The sequence below is a fragment of the Teleopsis dalmanni genome, unplaced genomic scaffold, assembly GCF_002237135.1.
Source record: "Teleopsis dalmanni isolate 2A unplaced genomic scaffold, ASM223713v2 unscaffolded_contig_0542, whole genome shotgun sequence".
NCBI lineage: Eukaryota > Metazoa > Arthropoda > Insecta > Diptera > Diopsidae > Teleopsis > Teleopsis dalmanni.
The window spans coordinates 1-13,037 of NW_024031924.1; the positions used below are offsets into that span (position 1 = coordinate 1).

The 13,037-nt window shown below is 37.1% G+C and overlaps 1 protein-coding gene across 1 annotated transcript; it reads right to left on the minus strand.

Moving 5' to 3' along the window:
• Positions 1–8,655: 8,655 nt before the first annotated feature.
• LOC119663535 (tigger transposable element-derived protein 4-like) lies at positions 8,656–9,497 on the minus strand. The gene is made up of 2 exons (XM_038073146.1): positions 9,129–9,497; positions 8,656–9,072 (listed from the first exon to the last, which is right to left on the minus strand). The coding sequence occupies exons 1-2, from the start codon at positions 9,495–9,497 to the stop codon at positions 8,656–8,658; spliced, it is 786 nt and encodes a 261-aa protein (XP_037929074.1).
• Positions 9,498–13,037: the final 3,540 nt, after the last annotated feature.

Here is a 13,037-nt window from a genome sequence, read left to right on the forward strand (position 1 = left end):
GGTGTGGCTGTATAATCCTCAGAGAAAAAAGGGAATGTCTCCGAAATTACAATCACAGTGGGAAGGACCGTACAAAATTATAACAAGAATAAATGACGTGGTGTATAGAATCCAGCATTCAGATCGACGAAGATCTAAGATGAAAGTAGTTCATTTGGAACGCTTGGCGCGTTGTCATGAAGATATGGTGACACTTGTTCGGGACGAACAAGTTTAGGTGGAGGGCAATGTTGCGAAGATACAATTCGATTTAAGTTAACTGAGATAATTTTGAATTATGTCAGTTAGATAGTAAATAAGTTTTTTAAAGATAGTTGGTTAATTTTAGGAGAATACAATAGTTGGTTATTTTTTTTAAGGAATAAAGTTGTGTGTTTTTCAGAATATAAATAACGGTTATAATTAATACAAGTTTAACATTATTCACTTATCAGGATCCAGTGTTATCGAACGAAGCGTTAGAATAAACGTAACATTGGTGTCAGAAGTGGGATCCTGATAAATAAAATGGTTAAGCTTGGACAGTTAACCGTAGTGCAATTAAAGCGGCAACTGGAGAAGCTGGGGCTTAGCACAGGTGGTGTTAAGACGGAGTTGCAAGTAAGGCTGCGTGAGGCTTTAGAGGCGAGCGGTATAAATGCGGAAGTGGAAGAATTCCCTGAAGAGATAATTGTAGCGGGAGAAGTTAAACAGGTGGGTAATAGTGAAATGATGGAGCTTATGATGAAGATGATGCAGCAGATGAAGGAAAATGCAGAGCAGACTTCATGTGAACTCAAAGATTTAAAAAAAGGGTTGAGCCAACTTGCCGAGATAACAGCAGATGCGCAAGAAAAGTTGTCGAAAAGGGTTGATGAAACGAACCAGAATTTCCAAGAGTTAAATAAGAAGGTATATCAGTTAGAAAATCGATTAGATGATTTGTCGTCGAATCGTCATTCGTTAGCGAGTATTCGCCAGACTGGGGAAGTAAAATTAAAACCACCGGTGTTTGATGGAACCGCAACGTTTGAAGTCTTCCAGTTGCAGTTCGAGACAACTGCTGTTGCAAATCGGTGGGGTGAAGATGAGAAGACGGCAGCGCTGATTGTGGCATTAAAGGGCAGTGCGGCAGAGGTGCTACAACAGATTCCTGATGAGGCACGTAAAAATTACCACGAGTTAATTGGTTTATTAAAGCGTAGGTATGGCAGCGATTTTATGTCACCGCTACGCAGAGTAGAACTGAAGGCAAGAGTACAACGGGTTGGCGAGAGTCTTCAGGAATATTCCGCGGATATCGAACGTTTATGCAATTTAGCGTATATTGGCAGTTCTAGTGACTTCATTGAAAAAAATAAAATTGATGTTTTTATTGATGGCATACGTGATCCAGAAACCAGGCGGCAGGTGGTAATGTTTCCAAAGCTAACTTACGCTGAAACAGTTGGCAGTGCGTTAACGTACGAGGCCGCCGGTTTGATGTGTCGACCCATAGCAAAGGTTCGAAAAGCAGAAACTGAAGCGGAGGATTTGGTTGAAGTAATGCGTCAGTTAAAAGTTGCTTTGACGAAAAATGATAATAAGTTCAGCGGCAAATGTTTTGCTTGTGGCAAAACTGGACATATGGCACGTGAATGCCGTTTACGTCGTAAGCGCAGTCGATCGAGTTCCCCGACTGAAAAGGCACATCAAGGCCAAGGAATCGGGGTGGACGAAGTGATGGATAGGTCTTCGTTAAACCGAAACGAGCCAGTTCGAAGGGGCGTGGACTGGTTCTCACAGCGGGGCGCCCCCCCATCCTCATCTCACAAATGAAACGAATGTTCAACAGTTTAACTATCCAAGGCAAAATCAACGATGAGATGTACATTTTGACTTTAGACACAGGTGCATCTCATTCAATAATAAAGAGCAGAGTGGCAGGGAAATATGAGTCATTACCTGGCGCTAAACTCCGGACTGCGACGGGTGAGGTTGCACCGATACTTGGAAGGGTCACTAAACTTATTACCATAGGTGACTGTGAGCTGCAACATGAATTCATTGTTGCTGATATTATTGATGATGTCATAATTGGCGTAGATTTTATGATTGCCCATGGAATTACGTTGGACTTAGGACAACGTATCCTACGGAGCGCTGTAATGGAATGTCCATTAAATACTGACAGTGAGCATTGCGATAGGGTGAGACAGGTTCGATTGAATCGGCGACAGAGAATACCGGCAAATTCAGAAGCGATTGTATGGGGAACACTAGACGCGAATAATAGGACGAACAGATGCTGGATTGTAGAAGCCATGGAAAATGTCGGAGTCGATAATATCGTACTTGCACGAACTTTGGTGCATCCGAATGACGATGGCAGTATACCAATACGGATTATGAATCTATCTGGGGTACCAAAATCTATAAAGAAAGGTGCGGTAATTTGTCAGTGTGAGGAAGTTGCAGTGGTTACTGATTGTGGTGGAAGGTCGGGAGTTACGGAAACAAAAGCACCTGTGGAGGAAGAAGAAGTAGTATCACAGATACAAAATTGGACTAAAGAACTCACCTTATGCCAGAAAGGCAAGGCGTTGCAGATGATACGCAACCATTGGTCCATTTTAGCAGCTAAAGGGAGAACTGCTATTATAAAACATGGAATTGATACCGGAAATTCCAAACCTATACGACAGCCACCACGAAGGGTTCCTTTTGCAAAGAGAGATGAAGTGGCCGATTTAGTGGTTGGAATGCAGAAGGAGGGTGTTATTGAAGCGTCAGCGAGTCCATGGAGTTCGCCAGTGGTGTTAGTGAAGAAGAAAGATGGAAGCACCAGATTTTGCGTAGATTATCGCAAGTTGAATGATGTGACCAAGAAGGACAGCTATCCATTGCCCAGGATTGATGATACCATCGATACGTTAACTGGTGCGCAATGGTTTTCAACACTTGATTTACGAAGCGGTTATTGGCAAGTGGAACTTGAGGAGGAACATAAGGAAAAGACTGCATTTAGCATTGGTGATGGGCTTTGGCAATTTACTGTTATGCCGTTTGGTCTCTGCAATGCACCTGCCACTTTTGAGCGTCTCATGGAGCGAGTTTTAAAAGGTTTGCACTGGAAGACATGTTTAGTTTACCTTGATGACATAATTGTTATGGGAAATGATTTTGATGATCACTTGAGGAAGTTGAAGGAAGTATTTGAGCGACTGGACGCTGCAGGTTTGAAGTTAAATTTGAAGAAGTGCTCACTTTTTCAACGTGAAGTGAAATATCTTGGACACAGGGTAACCGCAGAAGGCGTGCATACAGATATCGAAAAGATTGTGGTGGTGAAGGAGTGGCCGCGGCCAAGAAACCTACATGAATTGAGGAGTTTTTTAGGGTTTTGTACTTATTACCGACGTTTCGTGCCTGGTTTCGCCAATGTGGCTAGCAGTTTACATTTGTTAACTAGAGGGAAGCAACCTTTCGTATGGGGTAAGGTAGAAGATGAGGCTTTCAGACAGCTCAAGGAGAGGCTTTGTTCGGCACCGGTTCTTGCTTATCCAATACCTGGAAAAACGTTTGTGTTGGATACGGATGCAAGTGGCTGTGGAATTGGTGGGGTTCTGTCGCAGTTAGTTGATGGCGAGGAAAAGGTTATAGCATATCACAGCAGGATCTTATCAAGACAGGAGGCGAATTATTGTGTCACGAGGAGGGAGCTACTTGCAATAGTGGAATGCGTGAAGCATTTCCATAAATATTTGTACGGTCAGACATTTCTTCTCCGAACTGATCATGCGGCACTTAGATGGTTGTTACGATTTAAGGATCCGGAAGGCCAGCTAGCACGATGGATTGAACGCCTCCAGAGCTATGATTTTACTATTGAACATCGTAAGGGAAGCTATCATGGGAATGCTGATGCGTTGTCACGTCGTCCTTGTGATACGGAGTGTAAACAGTGCTCACGGGCTGAAAGCAAGGAACACATGGTAGATGTTTGTCTTGTAAATGTTCTTCCAGAAGAGTCCTGGTCCAGTGAACAAGTACGGAAGGCGCAACTGGACGATACAGACCTTGTAAAGGTAATTCAGGGGAAAGAACAGGGAATCCGACCGGAATGGCAGCAAATGGCGAGTGAGGGTCCTATATGCAAGGCGTACTGGGCGCAATGGCATAGTTTACACCTTAAGGAAGGTTGTTTATATCGATCTTGGGAGAGTGAGGATGGTAAATCGACTAACAGTCTACTAGTAGTGCCCAAGTCCCGTATCAATGAAATAATCTCTGAGTATCACAGTACATTTAGTGGAGGTCATTTGGGTGTAACAAAAACTGTGGAAAAGATTAAAAAACGTTTTTACTGGGTCGGTTGTTGGGACTCTGTTGCGGACTTTATAAGGAAATGTGTTCCATGTGTATCTTCGAAAGGACCAGGTAGGAGGAGTCACGGTGAAATGCAACAGTACAATATAGGGGCTCCGTTTGAACGAGTTGCGATGGATATCGCTGGGCCTTTTCCCTTGAGCAGTGGAGGAAATAGGTATGTGTTGGTTGTGATGGATTATTTTAGTAAATGGCCAGAGGTGTATCCTGTTCCTAATCAAGAAGCTAGCGTGATCGCCAATGTTTACTTGGATAATTGGGTTGCGCGATATGGCGTGCCTTTGGAGCTTCATTCGGATCAGGGACGGAACTTTGAATCGACCATTTTTAGGGAAGTTTGCAGAGTGCTGGGTATACATAAAACTCGTACTACTCCTTTACACCCCCAATCGGATGGTATGGTGGAGCGTTTCAATCGGACCTTGAACGAGTATCTTCGTAAGGTCGTGGACAGAAATCAGAAAGATTGGGATACACACATACCAATGTTCTTACTCGCGTACCGGTCTGCACGGCACGGGTCTACATCGACTACTCCAGCTAGGGTTGTTTTCGGCACCGACGTGAGGTTACCAGGTGATTTGAAATTCGGGGTAACACCACCGTGTGGAACAGCATATTGCGACTATGTTGACGGCAAACGGGCGCAGTTAGATGAGGTGCATCGATTCATCAGAAGACGGCTTCAGATTACCGGGGACAGGATGAAAGCCAGGTATGATTTACGGATGAACTCGAAAGGTTTTCAAGTGGGAGACTTGGTGTGGCTGTATAATCCTCAGAGAAAAAAGGGAATGTCTCCGAAATTACAATCACAGTGGGAAGGACCGTACAAAATTATAACAAGAATAAATGACGTGGTGTATAGAATCCAGCATTCAGATCGACGAAGATCTAAGATGAAAGTAGTTCATTTGGAACGGTTGGCGCGTTGTCATGAAGATATGGTGACACTTGTTCGGGACGAACAAGTTTAGGTGGAGGGCAATGTTGCGAAGATACAATTCGATTTAAGTTAACTGAGATAATTTTGAATTATGTCAGTTAGATAGTAAATAAGTTTTTTAAAGATAGTTGGTTAATTTTAGGAGAATACAATAGTTGGTTATTTTTTTTAAGGAATAAAGTTGTGTGTTTTTCAGAATATAAATAACGGTTATAATTAATACAAGTTTAACATTATTCACTTATCAGGATCCAGTGTTATCGAACGAAGCGTTAGAATAAACGTAACAATATATATGTATATATATATATATATATATATATCTCCTGTTACACATTTTACTTATTTGCTTAAGAGTTTAATTCACTTATTCGTAAACTCTCTTTAATTTATTTGTTTTTTAAACTCTTTAATTCAATTCTTCTAATTTTTAATCTAGTAGAATCGTAGCTCCTACTCGTGCTGATATTGAAAACTAACTGCTACCACATTTTTCTCAAGCAACTCACATGCCTTTACCTCCAAATTCAGAATCTTTACCGATCCCAAATTTGGTGAGAACTAGCAACAATTATATTGACATGCAAATAGCACGCCATACAGCTGTTACTACAAACTCCATAATCTTTACAATTTCTTAAAACTGGAGTAAACAACTCTATTGGTATGTAAATATCACGCCATACCACCGTTACTATGAGTCTAGTTTACAACACATATTCGCCACAGTGAGTGCAGTACGACGTATTTCTTCTAATTAGACAGTCCATTCGGACATGATTTTGAGACTTGCAGACTCGTTCCATTGGACCTCCTTTCATTCCTATAAACATGTGTTTTAAAGCCAGATCTCTCAGTCCTTTGATAAAACATTTCGAAGCCAAGTTATGATATTCCGTTAATTGCGATGTCGACTCTGCCTCCGACGAGTTTTCCTTTATCAAGACCAATCTCATCTAGCAACGATTCTATGCGGAAACTAGCAGACTCCGTCGCCCCTTGTGTGCAAGATGTTTATTCAATTTTCAAAGACTCCAACGTTCGGTGCTTTATATAAGACTTTTTGATGACTTAGTAAGCTAAACTTATTAAGTAAATTTCATTAACTATACAAAAAGCTTCCGTGATTTTTCACTTACTTTAAAATATAGTAAACAAAATTCGATCAAAATTATACCAAAAATGACAAATGCAACATTGGAAATGATCGAAATTTGACATATTTCACACATGAATAAAAATATAAACATAAACAAACAAATAGAAATCAAAACCAAAAAAGAAGTGTGGCGTTTATGTGGCATAATTAAAAAGAGAAGTTCACTTTGAAACATAAAAATTGACAATCAAATTTTTAGGCATATACGTTTTGATTTAGAAAATTTTAGATTTTGTACAGAGCAAAAAATAATTGTTAGTAATAAAAAAACTCTAAATAAATATTTAAAAACTCATATTGTAACGACCCTTTCTTGGTGTCGTTGCTTATTTGCTGGGGTATACTCAGCCTGTCCAGATTCGTTACAATAAATTTTTAATTGTAACCAAAATATTCAAATACGTGATTTTATTTACAAGATTTAGGTTTTATTATAAATAAAATTTTATAATTCAAAAAAAAATATAATAATAAAATAGTTAAAGGAAAAAAAATGATATTAGTAGGATGATTACTAATTGTTCCGGAGTACAATAATTATTTTGGATGTCCTGGTGGAGATCTGGTACTGATGATGTCTTCATGTGACAGTCGATCGTAGTGTAATGATTAAAATTCAAAAGTATTCCTTCATGGGAATATTATTATAAATTATTCACTTACAGTAGGCGTACTACAGCCGATCGTAGTGTAATAATTTAAATTCAAAAATATTCCTTCGTATGAATATATCCTGATGTGGATATATTCCTTTGTATATTATTATAAATTATTCACTTACAGTAGGCGTACTACAGCCGATCGTAGTGTAATAATTTAAATTCAAAAATATTCCTTTGTATGAATATATCCTGATGTAGATATATTCCTTTGTGTATTATTATAAATTATTCACTTACAGTAGGCGTACTACAGCCGATCGTAGTGTAATAATTCAAATTCAATATATTCCTTCGTGTGAATAATTTCTTTATATCGAAATTTTTCTATGTGCAACTAGTGCTAATTTCAACTTGTAATCCTCATGTGTATGTGCCTTAGTAAATATTTTACAAGTCAACTCTATAAGAAAAATGCGCATCTTATATACGCACTCAACCGAGCTTTTTCGTAGCGTATCATTTTATTTACAGCTGATCTCACGTAATTCTTGTTTAATTTTTGCCGTTCTGATTTTCTATTTCATGTTTGTGCGGTACTCAGCTTGTGCATTTAACTTCTCTTTGAGCTTCTCTTACGGCGAATATTTTTGGCAGTTGTTGTTTTCTTATGTTAACGCTGCTTTGTTTTGATTCTTACAAAATGTGTTTTTAAAGCTACATTCGATCGGTGGCGGTTTTTATTTATGTTGTTTGTTACAATAAAATAAAATATTAAAACTGCAAATATTCAACAATTTACAACATAAAAATAAGAAATATAATTAACAAATAAATAAGGTGAGTTTATTTTTCACTTATTTATTTATATTTTTATATTTCATTTCGATATCATTTCAGCTTAGTTTGAGGTGTTATTAAGGCTTGTAAGCGGTTTGTGTTTTGGTAAATTGTTTTGACTAAATATTTTATATATTAATTAATCTATTTAATTCCAGATATTTGCAACATTTATTACCAGTGAGTCCACTTTTCCCAAGTTTAAATATAAATATATAAAGTGTATTGTTTTATAAAAAACTGTGTTGTATTGTTGTGTTTTAGTTCGTGTTATTATTGTTTTTAGTGCACGTTTATGTAGCGTTTATGTAGGTGGAAATTTAGTGTAAATTTCCATCCTTACAATATTAAGAGTTAACATTACTACAGAAGTAAGAATTTTTTTAAACATTTTTTAAACATTTAGTGTTTTTTAAATAAAATAAATAATTAATATATAAATATATAAAAATAAATCAATTATATATATCATATCATAATGAAATATGAATAAATAAATATTATTTAACAAAAAATATTTATTTCAGGTTAATACAGTATAATTCGCTTAACTGCCTCGAGTTGTTTGCAGCGAATTTGGAGGCAGCTATCTTAAAAAGGCAGCTAACGTAATTTTAATAGTCTGCCTAAAATAGTGCGCATTTCATCGCAACAATATAAAAGAATTAAATTTTACGGTTTTTATACAATATATGTATTTATTTCATACATATTAAAATATTTTTTATTTATTTGGACATTGTGTATACGGTTAATAAGTACCATTAGTTCTTTTTAAAGAAAGTTGTAATTTTTGTTTGCACTGGAGCCGCTTTTATAGATAAATTAAAAAATCTATCCTCCAAAGATGTAAGGTTTGGCAAAAATTCTTCGCAATTATTTTGAATGCAAATACGCTTCAGCACCTCAATGGCGAAAAAACCTTCATTCAGAGTATTGCGTTCGGGTTCATCGTCGGCATCGTCATCACTGTCAAAGTCTCCATTGCTGCCGTTTTCGTTATCATTGGGAACCAGTGATTGCACAATTTCCTCATCCGTTAACTTACCATGACAAGGTATATCTTTATCTATTGTTGCATATTCATTCCAATCAATACGTTGTCCATATTCTATCTCATCGGACTCTTCCTCGTTGTCATCAGTAGTTCCTTCGCCATTGAGGTACAGATTAAATCCAGCCTTTATAGGTAATGTAGTTATTAGTTAACAGCAATACTGATACTATAATTGTTTACCTTTTTAAAACAATTGCGAATAGTTAATTGCGTTACGTTCTTCCACCCATCGTTTACAAAATGTAGAACGTCCAACAATGAAATTGTTTTTAAAAATTCAGTTGTTGATATTCCAGAATTTACGGCAATTAGCTGTTGTTTTACCAATATGCGTCTATACTCCAATTTGAAGCAGTGTATAATGCCTTGATCTAGTGATTGAACTGAAGCCGTTGTATTTGGTGGTAAAAAGCTGAATTTAATGTTTTCACACCCTTCTAAAATATTGTGGCTTGTGGCATTATCAAAAAACAACAAAATCTTCCGTTTTTGCTTCTTCATATCTGCATCTAGTTCGTGGACTATTTCTTTCCAGAGCTCACTAGTCATCCATGCTTTTTTGTTAGCATAATATGGCAGTGGCACATGCCACGCAAAACTCCTTTGCCTTCGCCAAAATTACATGCCGATCCAGTATTACGCTTATTGATTCTTCTTGTTGAAACCATTTATACAATGCCTCCTCTACCAAATCGTGTGCACCTTTTCGTTGGCGCTTACGCTTTAACTGGAACGATGAGGCAGACTTTTGAATTTCGGCTTGGTTTTTAACTATGCCATTGATTGTTGATCTGTCACAACTGTATTTAGTGCATAGAACCTTTTTATCAACTTTATCATTAACAGCCGTAATAATTTGGAGTTTTTCTTTTATTGTTAACTCAACCACACGCTTTATTTTACCCATTTCACGATTAGTAAATTTTGATTATAGAAAGACACGATCAAAGCAAAATAAAAACGGACATGTGCAGAAATAAAAAAAAAGATATGCATTGCCATATTCATCAAATAGAAAAGAGTATTTTTTATTGGCAAACGCATAAATTATTTTGTTTGCAAATTCGTTTCCTAGGTGGCGCAGCTAAGTTTGATGATATTCATAGAAAATGTCAATTAAATTCTGTCGATACGAGGCGCTTAAGTGCAACAGGCATCTAACTTGGATGCAGCAAATATAATTATTTTCATACAAATGAAGCCATAAATGCAGAAAAAATATAATTTAAGGTAACTATCTTATCGATGCAGCTAAGCGAATTATACTGTATCAGAAAAACAATAATTGAGATCTCATAAGTTTGATTTATAAATTTAAAATTAGTTGTGTTTAAGGTAAAACAAAAAAAAAATGACCCGGAATTCGTGTGGGACCGTACAACTGTGGGAGCAAAATCTTCTTCAATCCAGGTCTAGATATAGGGGTAATACAATCAGCTTTAGAGGTAAAAAATTTGGTGGTCAAAAGTATTTATAATATCATAAATAGAGAACATATCCCACAACTACTATATAAAGTTGAGTTGAATCATGACGAAAGCAAGCTTAAAAAAGGTGAATTTCACCCGATATATTCTTTACAATATGTTATTTGTTCAGATTTACACTCCACGGAAAGTCGTCCAAAAAGCAAACAAGATGTAGAAGCCAAAATTTGCTCGAATAGCAAAAGCAATCACACAGCCAACTATCGCGGCTGCCCTATCTTTCTTGCTCCAAAGCAAAAAATGCCCGTAGCCAAATATAAGTAAAATCATATCCCTAATATTAACCTCTCACCTTAGCAATTCCCTCACTTAAATAATAATATCTATACGGCCCCAAATGAGCTTCCTCAAACATCGTATGCTAATACTCTGAGGGAATCTCCAGATCAGAAATATAAAAACGACGACACACAATCAGCGCATTTGCAGCCTATGTTTTCTTCTTTTATTTAAAGAATGGATAAGTTTATGGAATGGATGCAAATTATGATACAGTCTATGATGCAAAGTATGGTCCAGAATCAAGCACTTATTTCCAGACTATTGAGAGCAGAATGAACGCATTCAAAATCTACCATTGGAATGCTAACGGCTCAAGCCACAATATTCTAGAAATCAGTCGTCATCTATATTTTAATAACATCGATGTTATGCTAATTTCAGAGACACACTTAAAGCGTAAAAATTGCACTCGTATACAAGGCTATTCTTTTTATGATAATTTTTGGAAAATATCGTTGATAAAAATGATCTTGAAGCCTGGAAAAGATCCTTCAGTTGCTACATCATATCGACCGATAAGTCTATTGCCACAAATCTCAAAAATTTTCGAAAAAGTACTAATATAGAAAATACTGATTTTCTCACCGACAGAAAACTTAATTTCGGACCATCAATTTGGTTTTCGCAAAGAGCATGGAATAATTGAACAGGTTCTTTGATTAGCTAACAAAATACACTTAGTTTTACATTCAAAACCATATTGTACGGTAGTTTTTCTTGATACAGACCAGGCATTTGATAAAGTGTGGCTTGAAGGACTTTTATTTAAAATAACACACTTGCTTCCAAAAAAAGTTCATAAACTTCTAAAATCCTACGTGATTCATCGAAAATATAAGGTTAGGTTAGGTTCGGAAGGCGCGTGTTGACCGTTGTCAGCACTTCCACTCGGAGGCATATATTGCCCATTGTGATGCCCTCAAAAATTTTGCCGGGAAAGGCGAGTTGCTAATTTTTGTAATCCCTGTTAAATCATTTGGTTTTCCAGATGAAGTTGAGGAGATCCGATAAGTTAGCTTTCGTTATCTCTTCCAAGTCCTGGACAGAGACATCTTCATTTTGGTAACTCCTGCATAATCCGCTTATTGGAATTCGCCACCGTTGGAATATAGGTGCAATGGCACAGTGGCCCGTTAGTACTCCAGTAAAATACAGGGTTAGACATAAATCTTTTACTTCGCAAGTATACGATATCAACGCTGCAGTTCCTCACTGTAGCGTCCTTGAGCTTCTATACTTAATTTATACAGCTGACATTCCACGATACCCAAACTATTTGCTGACAACTTTCGCTGACGACACTGTTATAGTCAGTACCAACCGTGACCACACTATAGCATCACAAAATTTGCAAAATGGAGAATCAAGTTGAATGAAACTAAATGCGTTCAAGTAACTTTTACTCTAAGAAGAGAAACATGCCCTGCAGTTAAAATTAATAATATGGATATCGCTCAATCACATTCTGTGAAATTTTTGGGAATTCATCTAGATAGAAGGCTCACGTGGACAAGTCATATTGAAGCCAAAAGATGTCAATTGAATCTTAAATATAAGGAATTGTACTGGGTTCTAAATCGCTACTCTAAACTTAGTCTCGATAACAAATTGTTAATTAACAAATCAATATTAAATCCAATTTGGATTTATGGTATAGAACTTTGGTGTTCAGCGTGTAATAATAATAATAAAGAGTATTCGTGAAAATTGCCCAACAGCCGGTACTGCGGCCAGAAGAGACCTATTGTACCAGTTTCACTATTGATTAAACAAAGCCCCTTAAAGCTTTGTGAATAAAGTCTAGAACTAAATCTAGAGAAGAGTTCTTAATCTGTTCTGGTGACAGAAATTCCTTATGAAACAGGTTTCTTCTGTGCGTTATTAAAGCTGGACAGTCACAAAGAATGTGCATGGTTGTTTCCTCATCTTCGAGGCATAATCTGCATTCCGAGTTAGCAGATAATTGTAGTTTATGAAGGTGATATTTCAGACCATAATGACCTGTAATGAAACCCGTTATCATCCTTAAATTACATTTTGAGAATTTCAGAATGTTTTTGTAGGAGTAAGGTGTTATCAGTGCTTTGCTTTGCCTGAGTCCTGGAAAGTTTACCCAGTACTCTAGCCGCATATGATTTTCCATTTCCTTGATAATCTGTTTTGTACTAGCCCAGTTTATTCCACAAAAGGGTTGAGGGCCTATAAAAGCAGTTTTTGATGCAGTTCTGGCAAGCTCATCAGCTTTTTCATTTCCCAAAACTCCTCTGTGGCCCGGAACCCAGTAAAGGTTTACCTTATTCCGAGCTGCAAGTGATTGCAG